General features: G+C 41.1%; 1 protein-coding gene across 1 annotated transcript in view; it reads left to right on the plus strand.

The window, feature by feature from the left end:
• ZNF318 (zinc finger protein 318) overlaps positions 1-19,025 on the plus strand; it is a 28,197-nt gene extending 9,172 nt beyond the window's left edge. Inside the window, exons 3-10 of the mRNA XM_050893308.1 lie at positions 1,423-2,050; positions 4,380-5,804; positions 8,864-8,963; positions 9,731-10,017; positions 12,934-13,137; positions 13,620-13,719; positions 14,760-14,878; positions 15,326-19,025. Of these exons, the coding sequence (XP_050749265.1) occupies positions 1,423-2,050; positions 4,380-5,804; positions 8,864-8,963; positions 9,731-10,017; positions 12,934-13,137; positions 13,620-13,719; positions 14,760-14,878; positions 15,326-18,760 (6,298 nt within the window). The 3' untranslated portion in view covers positions 18,761-19,025. The remainder of the gene's footprint in view (positions 1-1,422; positions 2,051-4,379; positions 5,805-8,863; positions 8,964-9,730; positions 10,018-12,933; positions 13,138-13,619; positions 13,720-14,759; positions 14,879-15,325) is intronic.

Genomic DNA, 19,025 nt, shown 5'->3' on the forward strand with positions numbered 1-19,025 from the left:
CTACTTTTTAGATATTTTCATGCTTTTGGAGAGGATGGATGTGTGTAGTTTGGTGGAAACTGGAAAGATACCATCTAATACTGTGGATACTGGTGTATGCCGTATTTGCCTTATAAGATATGTTGGACTGATAAAGCAACTAATAACATATGAAATGCTTCGCAATGATGCAGGTTAGAGATAAAGTGAAGTTTTGTGTTGGTTTTGTTCTTAAATATGCATGTGTTAACTATGAAAATACTCAAGAAAAAGACCTTGTCTGTTTATGTCTGTTATTCTTTAGTCTAGTGACTTTAAAAACTGGGGCTGTAATTTATCTGCAAATTTTTTTGAAGATGTCATCTGGCATGACTTGATTTGTCCCTTCTCAGATCTATGGAGGGACTTTCCTGAGTAGAAGAAGGTGATTTTTGAGGATTCAGGCAATCATACATAGTTTATCTCAAGTCGATATCTTGATGACTCAGGAAAGACATTTCTCTAGGTTTTCTGTCCCATTGATTTCACTTAAGGAGCACATTTGCTTCCCATTCTTGGAGGATCTTGCTAGATTTTTGAAATACCTGTGAGCAAAACCAGCAGCTGGTAATTTTAAAGTGGTTTGGTTTGTTTCTGCCTGATCTAAAGAACAGTCCCAGAAAAGTTTTTAGGGGTGGGAGAAAGGCCTTAGTTAAAACAGTACTCCTGATTGGAGGTGTGTGTAGGAATCAGTCCAAAAGAAGATACTCCAAGACATGTAGCTAGTTATTCTGGTGTTGTGCCAGTTGCATGTCCACTGTGGGTAATAATGCAGGGGTTGGCACAAAGGAATGATACTATTACATTTACTTTTCCTGGTTCGTAGGTATCTTATCAAAAACTGTGCTTCTTTTTGGGTATATCAGTTCATGTGATTAGTGACAGTCCTGTCTACAGATCTGTTACAACAGAAAATGTTGCTAGAATTTGTGGTCCTTGTCCACAGCTGAAGATAAAAAGAGGATCTGGTTTCATTTGCCAGTGTGAAACTGAATTATACCTTGAATAATTCATATGAAATGTGACCTTGGCATCTTGCTGGGGGAGGTGAGGAAAGGCATTGTCGTCTGAAATATGATAGTATGGGTTTTTAAAATATGTAGTCTTTCTCCTTCACAGAAATAAATCCGTCCTATCAATTTTTCAAGGCTCTCCTTCTGCAGTATGAGTTGAATTGTTCATGTCACTGTGTCTGCAGGTGACTTCTTAGGAGGGATGTATAGTACCATTAAAAATAAGTCTCCCTCTCTCCCCTGCCCTTTAAGGACATAAAACGTTGGTTCTGTTTAGTGCTGGAGATGTTATTCTGAAACTGATTTGGAAATTTCTTACTCTTGAGTAGGAGTAAGACTTAATTTACTCTGACTCAAGTACTTATGTTTATTCTGTGCTTCTCTTACACAGGGATGATATGGCTGATGGTCCAATATTCACTAGAGGCCTCTCATGTCCTCGAGGCCTTGAGAGATACCCATCGCATGAAGATCAACCTTCAAGTCCCTTCATCATGAGACATGATGAAGACTACCGCAACCGAGATGTTTTCCTCCATCGTTCAGATTATAGTCCGCATTATGGTCGTCGAGAAGAGCTGCCTCGTGGATCTGACAGAGATAGTGACAAACTCAGGAAATCCTCCTACACATCGAGGCCAGAAGAGAGGGGACGAGAAATAAAGCGTCCACGGTACGAAAAGGATGAGAAGATGCATGGTGTGAGTGGAGAGCATCAGGGTTTCTCATCAGGAACACGAAACTATCGCAGACGAAGCCGCAGTAGAAGCCCAAGCCCATCATACCTGAATGAAGAATTCCGAGAGCTTGACCGTGCAAGGAGGAAAAGAGAAGAAGAGGAGCGTAGTAGAAACTTGAATCATGATATTTCAGGTGGTGGTTATGTGATCCCCGGCTTGACTAATGCACTACAGACTTCTGAGCCTCGGTATATATATAGGCCTGAGGAAATCCCATCCATGCCCAAAAAATCTATTTTGAAGAAACGAGTGGAGATGGAAGTAGAGTCTCCTATTCAGGTTTGATCTCTGTCTGTCTGTCTATACGTGTCTACTTTCCAAAACAGTCACTTCATGATACAGAATGTTAGTTTGATTTCCAAAATAGACGAGCCAAATCTTTACATTTTCGCATCTTTGAGAGGACAGGTGTCTTTTTGCAGGCCTATACAAGTTAGGATTGCATTAGAAACTTTAAACGGTGAAGGCATTTAATCAAGAATCATATATATATAAAATCTGAGGCAGAATAAAATGTCCTTGTTGAAATTCAGCCCAGGATGCTGAGATCTGGGCCAGCTTTTATAGAAAAGCTGAGTCTTTTTGTACCACACGCAGTCAGGACGTTGATCGAAGCTCTCTGCCTGTCACAGTGCCTCTTTCTCGTTTCTCTATAGACTTAGAGAACTGCCTAAAGCATCCTCAGTACCTCTGGCTGAAAACATCTTCGAGTTTCCTTATTTTTTTCCCTTTGGACTGTAGGCTGGGATCCACCCTACTTAATTTGTACCCAAGCTATACCAGTTGAGTCTCAAGAGCAATGGAAAGATAAGCAGTTGCGACCACTGTGATAAATTGACTTTTCTCATGTTTTAGCGCATCGCTTTTGATCTGCCTGTTGTACTGATCAGTGTTGGTTTGACAGTGACATGTTTATCTCAGGAGGTGCTCCAATACTGAGGATCCCATTCTATACCTATTATTGGAAATCCTGTTTAACATGTGTCGTGGTTTAACCCCAGCCGGCAACTAAGCACCACGCAGCCACTCGCTCACTCCCCCCACCCAGTGGGATCGGGGAGAGAATCGAAAAAAAAGTAAAACTCGTGGGTTGAGATAAAGACAGTTTAATAGGAGAGAAAGGAAGAAAATAATCATAATGATAATAACAACAACAACAAAATGACAATAATAATAAAAAAAGAATTAGAATATACAAAACAAGTGATGCACAATGCAATTGCTCACCACTCGCTGATCGATGCCCAGTTAGTTCCCGAGTAGCGATCCACCCCTCCTGCCCAACTCCCCCCTGTTTATATACTGGGCATGATGTCATATGGTATGGAATATTCCTTTGGCCAGTTTGGGTCAGCTGTCCTGGCTGTGTCCCCTCCCAACTTCTTGTGCCCCTCCAGCCTTCTTGCTGGCTGGGCATGAGAAGCTGAAAAATCCTTGACTTAGTATAAACACTACTTAGCAACAACTAAAAACATCAGTGTGTTATCAGCATTATTTTCCTACTAAATCCAAACTATTGCGCTATATCAGCTACAAGGAAGAAAATTAACTCTATCCTAGCTGAAACCAGGACAACATGGCATTAATTATGCATATCTGAAGAAGTGACTGGGAATAACCCCAGTGCAGTTGTTTTTACGTGTCTTAAGGTGTTGAAATCCTATTTGTCTGTGATTAAACTCAAAGTGTAGCCAAAATTATGTTACGGGGTGTCGTGGTTTAACCCCAGTCAGCAACTAAGCACCACACAGCTGCTTCCCCCTCCCCCCTCCCAGTGGGGTGAGGAGGAGGAAAGGAAAAAAAAAAAGTAAAACTCGTGGGTTGAGATAAGAACAGTTTAATAACGAAAGTAAAATATAATACTAACAATAGTAATAATGACATATAATAATAATAATAGTAATGAAAAGGGATATAACAAAAAAAGGAAGGGGGGGGAAGAAAAAAAAACCAGTGAAGCACGATGCAATTGCTCACCACCTGCTGACCAATGCCCAGTTAGTTCCCAAGCCGCGATCCACGCCTCCCGGCCAACTCCCCCCTGTTTATATACTGGGCATGACGTTCCATGGTATGGAATACCCCTTTGGCTAGTTCAGGTCAGCTGTCCTGGCTATGCTCCCTCCCAGCTTCTTGCACACCTGCTTGCTGGCAGAGCATGGGAAACTGAAAAGTCCTTGGCTTAAGATAAGTGCTACTTAGCAACCACTAAAACATCAGAGTGTTATCAACATCATTCTTACACTAAATCCAAAACACAGCACTGTACCAGCTACTAAGAAGAGAGTTAACTCTGTCCCAGCCGAAACCAGGACACGGGGTTTCAATTTAAAAGTTTCAGTTCTTATGCTTGCAAAAAAATAATGAAATACGATTGTGATTTTGTGTATTCTCTGAGATAAGCATTCATTGCTGGGCATGACGTTCCAGAATCATTAGGCAACTTGTTTTGTAATCTGTGTTCTCTTTCAACTGTATATTGTCTTTTCTAACTCTTTTCTTCAGCTGTGAACTCAAGGAGAAATTAACATGTTCCTTTGTTTGTTCTGTGAGGTGCATAGTCGCCTCAGAAGGTGCTGTAGTAAATAGTAACTTCTCTCTCTTTCAGCCTGAGGGCTTTTCAAGCGGTCCGGCTCCCAGCAAGGATCTTCCTCTTCTTTCTAGTCATTTGTCTTTGCCCCAGAGCAACGACACGGCTCCTTTTGCCTCTGAAGTGGAGAACTTTCTCAAACGGTTTAACAAAGACTCTGTTGTGGAGTCTGCAAACAAGGAGTTGCACGACAGTTTATATGAGTGGAGCCCACTTTCTGGGGCTCCCAAAGATGCTTTCATGTTTGAAGAGAAGTTTGGAAGCTTCTTAAGTCACAAGGAAAAGGTAGAACCGAAGTCAGAGCCTGCTGATCGCCATACTGACTTCCTGCTGCCTCACGAGAGGGCCAGTCAGGATGGCAGTGGTTTCTCCCGAATTCTGGGCATGATGGCTGATTCTGTCAGTGCTCAGGAGAAGAGGAGGCGTAGTTTTCCTGACATTGAGGATGAAGAGAAATTTCTTTATGGTGATGAGGATGAAGACACCAAAACTGAATCTCTCCCCGTTCAGAAGCCCCCAGTGAGTTGTGGGAATGAGATGATAAGCCAGAAAGTGAGCCCACCTCCTTCTCCTGCTCCAGCTGTCAAGCTGGATCCTTTAGAAGAGCCTAATGCTGAGTATGCGAAGATCCATGACTTACTCAAAACCATTGGACTTGACATTGGTGTTGCTGAAATTGGAAAACTGGCTGTTCGTACCCAGGAACGCCTTCATGGCAAAAAGTTGGCATCTCGTTCTCCTGATCGTCGCTCTTCAGATCCTCGCCGACTGGACCCTTGGGACTTGCGTCGCAGCCGGAGTGACACTCGTTCTCCTGAGTCAGGCCAGCAGCGCTCAGCATCCCCTCCAGTCTCTTTCCAGCAGTCTAAAGATGCATCCTCTCTTCAGAAATCAGAATATACTAAGAACAAGCCAGTGGGACAGGATATACCTCCATGTGCACCAGAGCAGCCTCTTCCTTCTGTCTCTCTCATTCCCTCAGTTCCACCAGCTCCTGCTAGTTTGCCGCCTACACCTACTTCTGTTTCCCAATACCAAATTCCCAACTATTCCCAGTTCACTGCCACTCAAATGCCCCAAAACTATCCACCTCCCACAATGGCTCCTCCAGGATACGATGCATATGGGCACTATATGGCGTATGCAGCCCCTGGCTGGACCATGTACCCCCCTGCCCAGCAGCCTAATCCTACACTGCCAGAAGCTCATGGTCTTCTTACTATGGCCATGTCAGCGAACCCCACACGTCCCAACCTCCGCGTGATTGAGACAGTCTCTATGGGAAAGGATGTCCCAGATTTAAAAAGAGATGGTTCTGTGCTTGTTCATGTCCCTACCACTCCTGCTCATTCCAAAGCGCCCCTTCGTCTGTCTTCACACCCTCTCAAAAATACCACAGAAAAGATGTCGGATGAAAAAAATCGGGCAGCTCAAAAGCAGAAGGTATGTTACCTATTCTGATACATCAAAATATGTTGGACTGCTTGATTGCTGGAGTAGAAGCTTTACCTCTTCAGGTGTGCCGTGTTTTTTTCCTGAGTGCTCCAGTTTAAAAGCACTTGGACTAAATTTGCTTTTGTTAAAGATTTCTAGGCATTTGTCTGTATTACTCTGTGACAATTTTTAAAAAGGCATTTAAAATCCCCATAGTTGTATGCCCATAGGTTATGGCTGAACAGATGAAATCAAGCACAAAGTTGAAGTTCTTGGGGCCAGCCAAAATCTTACAGGAAAAAACACCTGGTAGCCACAGCTTGGCTTTATTCTGCTGAGCTTTAGATACTGAAATACCTGAAGATATCTAGGTATATAAATACCTAAAGGGACAGTATAAAGAAGATGGAGCTGGGCTTTTTTCAGTGGTGTCCAGTGGCAGGACAGGAGGCAATGGGCACAAACTGAAACACAGGAGGCTCCATCTGAACATGGTATATGGGACAATAATATTATGGTTATACCGATATTAGACATTCTTAAATACATACTAAAGGATGTCGTCATTCACAGTTGCATACAATTTTCACTCTACGTTTGTATTAATTATCTCTTATAAGAATAATAAAATCAGAAGAACTTGAGGGAAACTGTTCTTTACTTCGTGCATCTGACACCAGTTTAGGTTATGGGTGTTAATGTTTTCCTCTTCTAGTCACCTTGATTTGTATGATAATTAGAGAGTAGTGGAGAAGAACGTATTTTAAAATAGGAAACTGTAGTTATATAACTGTCAAAGGACTGGAAGATTCCTGAAAGTTGTTCCGGTTTTCAAACTGGTGTCCACTCAATCTTTGTTGTTAAAATAAGGGCATAGAACCATAGAATGATTTGAGTTGGAAGGGACCATTAAAGATCATCTAGTTCCAACCCCCCTGCCATGGCCAGCGACACATTTCACTAGATCAGGTTGCTCAAAGCCCAGTCCAAAGTGGCCTTGAGCACTGCCAGGGATGGGGCATCCACAGTTTCTCTGGGCAACCTGTTCCAGTGTCTCACCATCCTCATTGTAAAAAATTTCTTGCTTATGTCCAATTTAAATCTACCCTCGTTTAGTTTAAAACCATTGCCCCTTGTCCTGTCACTGCAGGCCTTGGTAAAAAATCTCTCTCCGTCTTTCTTATAAGCCCCCCTTATATATTGAAAGGCCATGATAAGGTCTCCCCAGAGCCTTCTCTTCTCCAGGCTGAGCAACCCCAACTCTGTCAGCCTTTCTTCATAGGAGAGGTGTCCCAGCCCTCTAATCATTTTCATGGCCCCAACAGGTCCGTGTCTGTCTTGTGCTGGGGGCCCCAGAGCTGGATGCAGTACTCCAGGTGGGGTCTCACAAGAACAGAGTAGAGCCGGAGAATCACCTCCCTCGACCTGCTGGCCATGGTTTTTGTGCAGCCCAGGATACAATTTGCTTTCTAAGCTACAAGCCCACATTGCCGGCTCATATCTAACTTTTCATCTACATATGCGTATCTGCATTAGAGACATTCTTTCAGTGTAGCTGTGCTAATGATACATTGTGTTGGTAGATCTGCTAGTAGAGGAGCTGCACATGGCAGAGGCTGGAAGCTTTTTGCCTACTCAGTTATATCACGCTCCTTAGAACGAATCAGGCCATGGAAAGATGGACCACTGAATCCAAGAGAGGCTCCAAAGAAGACAGTTTAAATTTTTGGTCTGAGATAACCTCTCTGCTTTTTGTTTGAAGTGACTTAAAGAGGAGTACTTACACAAAGTGCTACATCAGCACATAAGTGAGCTTTCACCGCTTGCAGGAATAATAATTTCTTCAGCTGACATGGTTGAAATTTTGTTGTTAATGAAACTTGGCACTTCGGGAAGAGCTCTGTTGGCTGAAGATGTGTGATTTTCTCCTGCCATGAGATACCCTGGTGGCTCACCTGTGCATCTTGGCAGAACTTCTAGGGCTTTGTCTGCACTACAGACGTCTTTGGCTTGGGCTTAGTCCACTGGTTTTTTGCTGGGATGGCTTGGAGTATAAAAACTTGCATGCTCCAGTTGATGCTCCTGTGCTGGCAGAAAACCCAGAATGAGAAAATGGTGTTTTGGTGATTAAAAAAAAAAAACCACACAAAAACCCAAAAAACTTGTGGCATTTAAGAGGTGGCCTAACTGTGTTGGTAGAACTCCTTCCAGGGCTTACTCCAGGCAGGATCTAGGGATCCTGCCAACATTTACATTGCCATAGTAGTAGTGATTCTCTAGGGAAGACAAGGCCTTGGGTCAGTTGTTGTTTGTTCAAGGGAGGAGTCAGTAGTAAGCTTTAAGAGCATTGTGAAGGTAAAAAAAAAGGGATTTGTCTCTTGAAAAATGAAACTGGGAAGGAAATTGAAAGAACTTTTCAGATTTCATTTTAGCATATTACCTGGTTTCCTTCTATGAGAATCAGTGAAAACCAGTGAAAAGCGGATTTGTGAGCTCCTCACACCAAAGTTTACGTTATTGAGCAAGAAACAAACTTCATCCAGGTGTTTCGTTTCAGACAGTTATGCCTGCAAAATATATTTGGTGATACAGTTACTATCAAATTGAAGCAGAAGCCTAAATAATAGCTAAAATTGGCCAGAGTCAAAGCAGGAGGCAGGGTGAAGGACTGTGAAGTCCTTTGTCACTGATGGGACATGCTAGCTGTGGGAATACTGCATGAGTTTTGAAGAGCCGTTTAGCATTGATCTCGCTCACCCCTGTAGAAGATAGTCAGCTGAGCCTAAGTGCCTTGGGAAATGGTGCAACAAACAAAGCAGTTTTGGGGAATGCACTGCCCAAAAGAAAAAAATCGCCTTCATATAGAGTTGAAGCGTGGGCACATGATATACTTACCTGCAGATGCAGAGGAAGAGGTGTATTTGTTGCGTTAAAATACTCAAGAACGTTTTGAGAATAGTGAGCAGTGTTCTGTGACTGGCAAACTGAAGTCTTGCTGTCATTCTTGCAAGACTGATTAACTTGTGTTGGGAAGAGAAGAAAATCCAGTCCCCTTCCAATCTGTTTAGGTGATAGAAGAGAGAGAAAAACTGAAGAATGAACGAGAAGCACGGCAGAAGAAGCTTTACTATCTCAAGACTGAATTGGACAGGCTTCGTAAACAGCAAGGTACAGTGCGTCCCCCCCAGCTTTTTTTTTCCACTGGGATGTGTCACAAGTCCTAGTACCTGCTAGGAGAAGTGAAGACCAAAATAATAATAGTCTGTAGTTTAATATTTTCGTACTCCGGGCAATGCAGAACTCTTGAGAAAGCAGTGACCTAATTACTATATTAAAATTAATTATGTCAAAATTTGGCTGTTACACTGAAGCAAACAGTTGCTCTTGCATCTTCTTCGGCAGCTTGATAAGTTAAGTGAATTGCACTTTGTGCGTTTTAGTGCTTCTTCAGAAGAAGTGAGAAATAGTAACTGAAGACATGTCATCATGCCTTTCAATTCTTCATGAATCTTATTTAGAGAAGGAAAAGTCCTCTCTAGACAGAACTAACTGTTTTATTTTTAAAACTTTTGTTTGCTCTGAATAAATACTAATTTCCCTCACTTTTGGAAAATGATATTTTCAGGTTAGAATGTACGATTAACTTTTGTTTGTTTGGTCACACAGGGAAATAGTGATTATTAAATTGATTCTCTCTCTTGAGGATTATGGTGCCTCTGTTAGGAGTGTATATTAAGGCAGTCCTTATAGAGGTGGATCATGCAGATTTAAGTGATGCTGTACCTGAGAGTCAGTTCCATCTTTACAACTTCCTAGTCAAGATTTAGCTGTAATATTTTATATTAGTATTTTGCTTGTTGCTGGAATAGTTGTACAGATCTTAAGAAAATTTTTCTGTTGCATTTCCAACTATTCTACTTCCTTGATTGGCTCAGGAGAGATGTTGAGGAAAAAACGTCGTGAGAAGGATGGACACAAAGACCCCTTGTTGGTTGAGGTGAACAGACTACAAGAGAATATTATGAAGGAGATTTCAGAGCTGCATAAAGAATCTGATGCAGCTGACAAGAAGCAGTCTGAACTTGACAAAGTAGCACAAATCCTGGGGATCAACATATTTGAAAAACCCCGGAAACCATCTGTGGAAACCAAAGATTCCTCAGAAAAGAACAGCAAGTCAGAAAATGCAAAAGGTCTGGAGAAAACGTCTTCCTCCAACAAGGTAAAGTCTTCTGGCTTGTGTGCTAATGATTTTCCCACTAAGAGGAGAGGGCACTGGGGAGACAGCTGCTCCCAAACATTTACTAGAGGATCATTTGATGTCATTTGTTATCACATCTCATATGGTGGTTTTGATGGTGCATGCAGGTGAGAATCAATGTATCAGTGTTTATAATTTCCCTCAGGGTTTGTGCAGTTCAGTACCACTTACTGGTTTTGATCTTTGTTTTGCTGAGGTGTTGGTTGGATTGAACAGTATCATGAGTGTTTGTAGCTGTTCGGTCTCAATGCGATACCAGGGGGACAGACTTTTTTTCTCTGAAACATTTCTGGCATGACCTGTCAAGGAGGAATGTTTGTAGCAGCAAAGCTTTCTGCAAGTTTGGAGCATGTTGGTCTTCTCACTGGGTGATGATATTAAAATTGCAAAACTTACATATGATTGTCAGCTTAACGTGATTATTATGTACATGCTAAGTGTTCTCTCTTAAGAAATGTCAGTATGCATCAGTATGGTCTCTCTGACATGGTCTGTACTACTGAGTGCTGGATATACCAAAACAGGCTTATTGCATTCCAGAAGATAGTTTTTACTTTGAAAGTAGTGTATGATAGTAACATCTGAAAGGTTATACATGTATTCAGGAGATTAATTATCCTGCTTTTCAGATGTTTATTCAAATACATAACAGAAATAGCTGATGGGAGATGGTAGATGCTTTTTATGTAGACCTTACTGTATATTCTTTGCAGAGAGAAAAACGTTAGCAGGGTAAGACGTATTTCCTACAGGGTCACTCAAATCTGTGTATCCTGTAAACTTTTCCTTATGCTTCATCCTGGTCTGGTTCAGAGAACTCATTAGATGTCTTTCATTTTAAAGCTTGCTTTTGTGTTTTGTTTTTGTTGTTTCTCGAAACATCACTGAAGTTTAGTATCCACTTACTTTTATAAATCATTTGCTTCAGTCACCACATTGTAAAACTAAAGTAGGCAACAATGTCTGTTAAATCCTCCATTGCATTAAGTTATATTGTTTTCTTTTCTTGAGATATGGCATGTGTGAATATATTTTTCATTATTTAAACTTTCATTGTTTGTATTGTGTGAACCCATAATGACTTGGTCCCCTTTTCATAGTTCCTTATTTTAACATGGAAAATTCTGAGTTCTGGCCAGAAACATTTAGTATTTTCAGATATCTGTAAGCACATAGGACACTGCCTTTAATCTCTAAGATTCACCTTGTAATTCTGATTATTTTCATTAAAAAAAATTAACAAAGGTGGTGCAGGCCTTTTGACACTTGACTCTGCGGTTGACACTTGACAGAGCGGTTGACTCTGCCAACGTAAGGGCAAAACCGTATGCCTTTCTGCTTATTTGCAAGCTACCTTGTAGTCCCTTGCTGCTGAACCTGTGTCTGTGTGTTGTAGTTACATAGTCAGTGCAGAGGTGAAGCTAGCCTTGTTGTACTGAACAGACAGATCGTCACTTCTGAGCTCTAAATAGCAAATTATAAAGACATCTTTGAGCTGTGGTTAAGCACAAACTGGGGTTAAGAGTTGGCTGTCACCTATCTATGTGAGAAGCATTGTCTTTTTAAAGTTCTGATTGAGATAGTATTTTTATAGGATATATTGGATGGGTGTATGTCTGTAAATAACATAAACAATGACACTTCTCAGACATCATGAACATGCTTCCATACACTTCCTGCAGATCATAAATTGATAGTCTCATTGTTTAAGAGAATGTCAGCTTTGCTATGTTCTTGCAGACAGAATATACGCAAATATTCACTGGGTCACTTCCTACTCTGCTCCCAAGAACTAGATTGTATTGGGATATGGATATCTGTGGGGTGCATAGTGGCCTGGGTGTCTCTTCATTGTTTGATTTACAATGTATGTTGTGTGGGGTGGTGTTAATAGGAGACAATCTATCCCTGTTTATCAAAAAGAATTTCAAGAAAGGCAGATGTTATTTAACGATTTTGAATCTGCTTAAGTAAATTTGTTCAACACCAGTGGTGAATAACTTGGAAATCATGCAACCAACTCGGGTCTGCTAAGGTAACATTCTTTCCGGACTGCCATGCAGATTAGAAAATATAACATAATGGGCTTTCAGCCATTGAAAATGTAACTCAAAATACATCTAGTACTATCGTAATCTAAATTAGCAGGGCTCATTCATGATCTATTTCACGGATTATTTGTTTTGCTACTCTGCAGTGTTAGTTTAGTATTAATGTTGGCTAGAGTCCTGAAATGTCTGTGTATCACTGTATGGCGTCTTTCTGTACAAATCAATGTAAGTGCAAATATCACGTGCTTAAATCACAAGATGCTTCACCTTATATGCTTAGGTAATTAACAAAACACCATCTTTCTATTATTGCTAAGCAATGAGTCTTCTGGAGAATTCAGGAACTCTCAAATAATCCAATAAAGCTGATTGTGTTAAATACTTTTAGTCAACTAATTCTTACTTCCTTTTTCATTCTGCTTTCATCCAAGCTACTTTACAGTAACTTCTGAATGCTTCTAGGGGAACCATTTTAGGTCTTCTGGGCACTGTTTGGCTAGTATGGTAACCATACTATGTGAAACCCATAAAGTGGGAAGGGTGCATGCCATAGGGAATTTGTTTATTTGGTTCCTTGATTACCTACAACCATCCAGCCATTACATCTGGGAGCCTTATTGGAAGCTCTTCACTGTGGCCACGCATCATCTTAGTCGGCAATACCAGCTCTCTGAAACAGTGGAATTAGCGTGGGCACTGAAAAGCAGGTGATACATATATATTTTTTTTGGTGTGTGTGGCTTCTGCTGGAGGCAGGTTCTGAGTTCTAGAGCATTATGTCTGTCCTGCCTTGTCTTAGAGAAGTGTTTCCTTTTGTTCAATTTAGGAATCAAAAACTACTAATGAAAAATCCAGAGGTAGAAGCCCGAAGCCAGCAGAATCCTCTTCACAGTCCTCCAAACATCCTTTCCAGTTGGCCAATATTTATGAATATTATGATGCAGGGAACCACTGGTGCAAAGACTGCAATACCATCTGCGGGACCATGTTTGACTTTTTCACACACATGCATAATAAGAAACACAGACAGGTATGTTGCAGGCTTCCTTCACTAAGTGCATTTCATATTGCTATAAATATTAACACTAAAACATACATCACAGAACTACATTTTACAAGAGAACCTGAAGTAATAATGAACCCAAGAAGTTGCTTATCAAATTCTTTTTCCCTAATGTTGGACTTGAGCAGTTTTTACAGCTACCGGTGTGTTCCGACTAGTGTAAATGGGGCCTGTGTTCAGTTCGCTCGGGAACTAGCATTTGATATTTGTGTTTCATCTGTTTACCTGTTCTTTGCTATCATTTACATTTTACCCTTTTCACAGGTTATTTTCTCATTATAAATTGCAAAATGGGAGGGGAAAGAAAGGAAAACATAGTTCCTGTAAATATTTGCACGTTGATTTTAATGTTCAGTGTTCTGAAAGGATGTTAAAAAGGAAAAAGACAAGTGTACTTGCCTTGCTAGTGTAATATATGAGCCTGTATACCTCTGTCACTGTGCAAATAGACCCTGGATCCTTACAACAGACCTTGGGCTTCGAAGACCCAGAGTGAGACCAAACAAGACTCCATAAAACGCATTGATAAGATAACTGTTCCTGCCAAAGGTACGTTAATTTTTTTTAACTTGGGTATCATCTCCCTGTGCCCTCCAGTAGGTTCCAGTTGCTCAGAGAAAGGAATTTCAAAACTTTACCTTGTTATAGGAGCACATACAGATACTGTATTATTAGGTAAAAGGCAAATGATTTAATTTCCTGGTTGTTCTTGTGGAAAAGGTCATGAAGCAAGAGTGTAGGAAAACAGAGCATGGTTCATTATCTTCTTTTTAGAGTTTAGTTTTTTATTTTGAATATCAGGAGACTTTTTCTTTCTCCAATGTAGTTCTGAAGTGATTTTTGCTAACATAATAGAATTCAGAACATGACCACAAGAGCTTGCTGTGTTTGGGTAGGTCTTGTGCAGTACTCCACAGAGTCTTGCAACAGACTCTTCCGTTCAATACATTTTTAGTAGAGGTGTCCCTGCAAAGTCACTGATGCGTACTTGGTAGAGTGTGGATACAGAGAATCTGAGAAAGCCATATGGAAGGGGCTGTAAGTGATTTGAAAATTAATATAAGATTTAAAATCTGAATGTCTAAATAGGCCTGCCAGTGATCAATCTCAGTTTATTAATCTGTTATGTACTTCTAGTAGTGCCCGCTAAAGGAGAATTTGCAGTGTGTTAGATAACTGCAGCTGGTTCTGTAGGCAGAAGGATGCAGTCTTGCTGAACTTCAATGAAAATACTTGTGTTCTTTTTATAAACCAAGTGTTCAGTATTTGAGCAGACTATACCACAAAGATGGAAAATAGATTAAGACTGTAGGAAGTGTTAACCTTCTTGAATAGGGAATACCCTTAATTCAATGGAGAGCACTAAAATAATTTTTTGAATCATAGTAATCAAGCTTCTTCACTTTACATGTTTGCTCCTTGTAGTGGTGTTTCCCATACTGTAAGTGTAAGGAGAGCAGCACTAACTGTTCCAAAAGGAACATTGCTGGAGGTTTTGCTGTTGTACTTTGATATGTTTATCTGGCTTTGTTAAGAGCTTGGCATTTATTAAGTTTTGTTTCTCTGATTGTTTTCTTCGGCCTTTTCAGGCTCTGAGTTTCTGATTCCCATCACTGGATATTATTGCCAGCTCTGTCATGAATTTTTTGGAGATCAAATCTCAGCAGAGCAGCATGTGAAAAGTCATCCCCACAATGAGAAATATAAGGTTGGTAACTGGTGTACCTGGAGTGAGTCATTCCTTGTATTAGCTTCTACTTGTTCTGTCTTCCTTTCCTGAAGAATGACATTTGACTCCTCAGAGTATATGTATTTGGTTATCTTCACTACATTCTACTGAACTAAATAAGCAGAACTTCCAACTACATAGAGACTAATCTTTCATCTGCATGAGGTTGAAACAGTGTTTAAGTCCCAGCGTTGTTTTTCAAACTCTTCTGCAAAGTGACAGCGCTGCTGCAAGCCACCACTCAAATTCACATTAAATTACAGAATGTGGAGTTTGTAGCATCTCAGTTTCTTGGTAGGAAGAAGCTCTCTGCTCTCTTAGTGTTGAGATGGCACTTCTGAACAAGTCAAAACTGTTACAGAGCTGAATTTATTTGTCTATTTTTCATGGAAACAGTGGCTAAAATTGTGCTGTTTATTTCCACAGAAATACATAGATGAAAACCCACTTTATGAAGAGAGGAGAAATCTAGACCGTCAAGCTGGATTGGCTGTAGTTCTGGAAACAGAGCGCAGGCGGCAGAGTGAGCTGAAACGGAAACTAGTTGAGAAACAGAAAGAAGAGAAGGATGAGAAGAAACCAAAAATAATAAAGAAAGAGGAAGCAAAGAGCATCCCAGAGCTTGGAGAAGGGACTAGTGAAACTCAAGGCAAAATAGATTCTTCTGGGCGAAAAATGGGTATCAAGCTTAAGCTGAAGAAGGAAGATAAGAAGGAGGAGAAAAAAGAAGAAAAGAAAGAGGAATCTAAAAAGGAATCACCAAGCCAGACTTCCTTTGGGAAATTCAGCTGGAAAAAGACTGAGAGAGAGGATAAAACCCCAGGAGGAGCTATTCCAAAGGAGGAGAGTACAGAAGGAAACAAAGAGGAGAACAAGTGTCAGTCTGGGAAACCCCATGTCAAGCCCATTGAAATCAAGCTGTCTGGGAAAACTGTTATTCCACACACTAGCCCATGGACACCAGTTGTTCCCACATCAACACCAGCAAAAATTCTACCGAATCTACCAGTCCCCACAATGATCTTCAGGAAGTCTACTACTGCAACAGTTAGCAAACCAGCACCTTTGAACACCTTTTTATCCATAAAATCCTCTGGAGCTACCACCAAACCACTGCCTGTGGTGAAAGAAACCAATGCAGATCTTCTGCTGCCTCCGGATATCATCTCAAAAGCTTTTGGAGGAGAAGAAGTAATTTTAAAAGGGGCAGAGGAGGACTTGAAAGCAGCAGAGAAAAGTGAGTCTTCTCAGACTTCTGATATACCACCTCCACCCCCTCCTCCACCAGCAGTCCAGCAGGCAGCTGTCATCCCTGCAGATGAAGTAGCTCCAGGTGTCTCTGAAAGTGAACAGACAATGCTGGCAATGCCTGTGAGACCCCCTCCACCACCACCACCTTCAACTGCTTTCAGTGAACAGGCAAAAAAGGTAGAGAAACGAAACTCTTGCTTGGCCACAGCCAATGCTAAAGATCTCTATGATATTTTCTACAGTAGTGGTGGGAAGGGTTCGGCTGACAGCAAGCTTGCAAGTTCTGCGCTTCCAAATGGAGAAAACTCTAACCTAACAAAACCTGCAGACTTATCTGCAAACCCTAGAACAAATAATAGCTCATCCTCCTTGAAAGAGGATTCTCAGAATGTGGCTACTGAAGTTAGCCAAGTCCACTCAGCTGAGAGAAGCTCAGAACTGCAGAAAACTGATGTTCAGGAGGCTTTAATACTTCATACTGAGATGAGCCCTGACATTGAAAATGGTATTCAGAAAGACGTAGGTCAAAAATTTCAGACTCCTCTTTCAACAGATGTTCGGACTAAATTGAAAGAAGATTCCTCACAGTGTAATAATCAAGTAACAGGGAGTTGGGTTCTTGGTGAGAATCAGGCTGAAATGAACAAGAAACCACTTCAGCCTCAGCTATTTGAAATGTCGGTCACAGAATTGTCAGAAACAAAAACCACTTCTGGTATCCAGATGCCTGCAGAAATTGGACTTGCAGATATAGGAGGTAGAGAGCAGGTAGGCAATCAGGAATTCTGTGATCTACAGAAAACAGAGGTCCAAGAGAAAGTTGGACAGGAAGATGCAAATAAAACTGTGGTTACTAACACAAACGTTCCTGGTACCTTGGAGAAAGATGCAGAGATGAAAGACTGGGAAGTAAAAGCGGTAAAGCCTGAGCTTAGCTTACACCCAAAGACTTTGTTACCTGAAACACAGAATGAAATTCAAAATTTGGGAAATTCCCATTTGGTAAAGGAAAAGTTAAGTGGTAACTGTAGAACTCACTCAGAAACGGATAGTCCAGACTTGCTCTGTGATTCTCAAAACACTTCAAAAGAAAAAGCTTTTGTAGCAGTAATGACAGAGCAGAATTCTATTGATGCCTCCTTGAAAGATGTAAAACTGAAAAGTGTAGCTTTGGAAGTATCTCAGCCAGGAGTCCTTGGCGAAGCTCCCCGAATTTCAGAAACCCAAAATAAGATTTCAGAATTGACAAGAAGTCCTGGTGAATGGGACACTTCCAGAACTAGTAATGGAGAAGAACAGGTCATCACAGCCCATTCTTGTTCTGACAGTGGTTGGGATCTATCAGATACTCCAAATGTAGAAATAAAAACTGGTTCTAATGAAGTTAGTGCTTCAGAATTCACAGAGGTATGGCCAGACACATGTCTCGCCAACACAGAAACTAGAAGTAGCATATTAGAAGCTCAAGAAAAAGTTCGACCTGAACCTTCAGGCCATGCAGTATTAGATAACCAAACCCAAAGGCAGGAGGTTGCATGGTTAGTCAATGCCTGCTCTGCGAACATTGTTGAACTCAGATCCAGCGTAGAATTAGTAGTTGAAGTTGAAGAGAAACCATTAGGACACACTGAATCTGATGCAACATTAGATAATGTTTTTATCAAGAGAGATGCAAAAGAAGTAGGGACTGGAGGCTTTTCTAGGGCTCACTCTGATCTTGTCCAAGAGTCAGCAGTTGCTTTATCAGCAGATTTCCACAGGGAGCATCTTTCAGAAGAAGCTGTCCACTCCCCAGAAACAAAGCATGAGGTTGTAAGAACCTCAGCAGCCGATGACTTTCATCTGAGTACCACTCACTCAGGATTGAACACTGAGCAATCTGAAAGTGTCTCTGCAAATGTTCGTGTGGATAACAAGAAAGTTTCTTTGACATCGGAAGATGTGAAACACAATGAGACTCCCTCCCAGAAAGCAGAGCTCAAGTTCAAAAGCACTGATTTCAGTTTGGGAGATACTAAGATAAAACATGAATGCTTCAGCATCCTTACAGCAGGACATTTAAATGAGAATACAGATGAAGTCTCAAAACTAGAAACTAATGCATCCATTAGGCTGGAGTCCAGTAAACATAAGAAGCTGGGCATTGAAAAAACAGTGGATGAAACAGAGATTACTGATTTTGCTACAGTGACTTCTGGTAGTTGGGAAGATAAATTTTGCACACAGATTTCTCAAACAGCTATGCCGCAGCTTGGATTGCAGTCCTCAAATAGTGACACTACAGAAGTGGTCATGCCAGTTCTAGAAATGCAGGGCATTTCTCCCATGTCTGAGATCCTTCTGCAGGTGGAGGAGAGCAAACGTGGCGCTGTTGAAATGCCGTCACTGAGTTGTGACGGAGGCAGCACAGAATGTCAGGCTTCTGGGTGCATGGAAATGTTCCTTCCTGAGCTCAAAGAACCACACAGAAAGGAGGGTGGCTCAGGAGGCAAGGGAGTACGCACCATCCAGAGCAAGAAGACTGAGCAAACAGAAACTGCTGACAGTAGTTTGGGAGCTACAACAAATTCAGGAGTCGCTGAAAGCTTAGCAGAAAGCCCAGTGGGTTGAAGTGAACCCAGCCAGTCCCAATATTTGAGGAGCCAGAGCTGGGATTATGTATATGTTTTTTGTTTGCTTTTTGTTCCAGTTGAGGGGTTTGGGTGTATTTTGCATCCTGTGGTAGGACTCGACTAAAGTGAAACTTACATCATCGGAAACCAGACACATACTTTATTCTGTACATAATTAATTGTGTAAAATGTTTTTTCATGTGAATTTTTTTGCCAATTTCTTTTCTACACTCTGCTATTAAAATGGAATCTCTCGTTTATAA

This window comes from Gymnogyps californianus, chromosome 3, assembly GCF_018139145.2.
Source record: "Gymnogyps californianus isolate 813 chromosome 3, ASM1813914v2, whole genome shotgun sequence".
In the NCBI taxonomy this organism is placed as follows: Eukaryota; Metazoa; Chordata; class Aves; order Accipitriformes; family Cathartidae; genus Gymnogyps; species Gymnogyps californianus.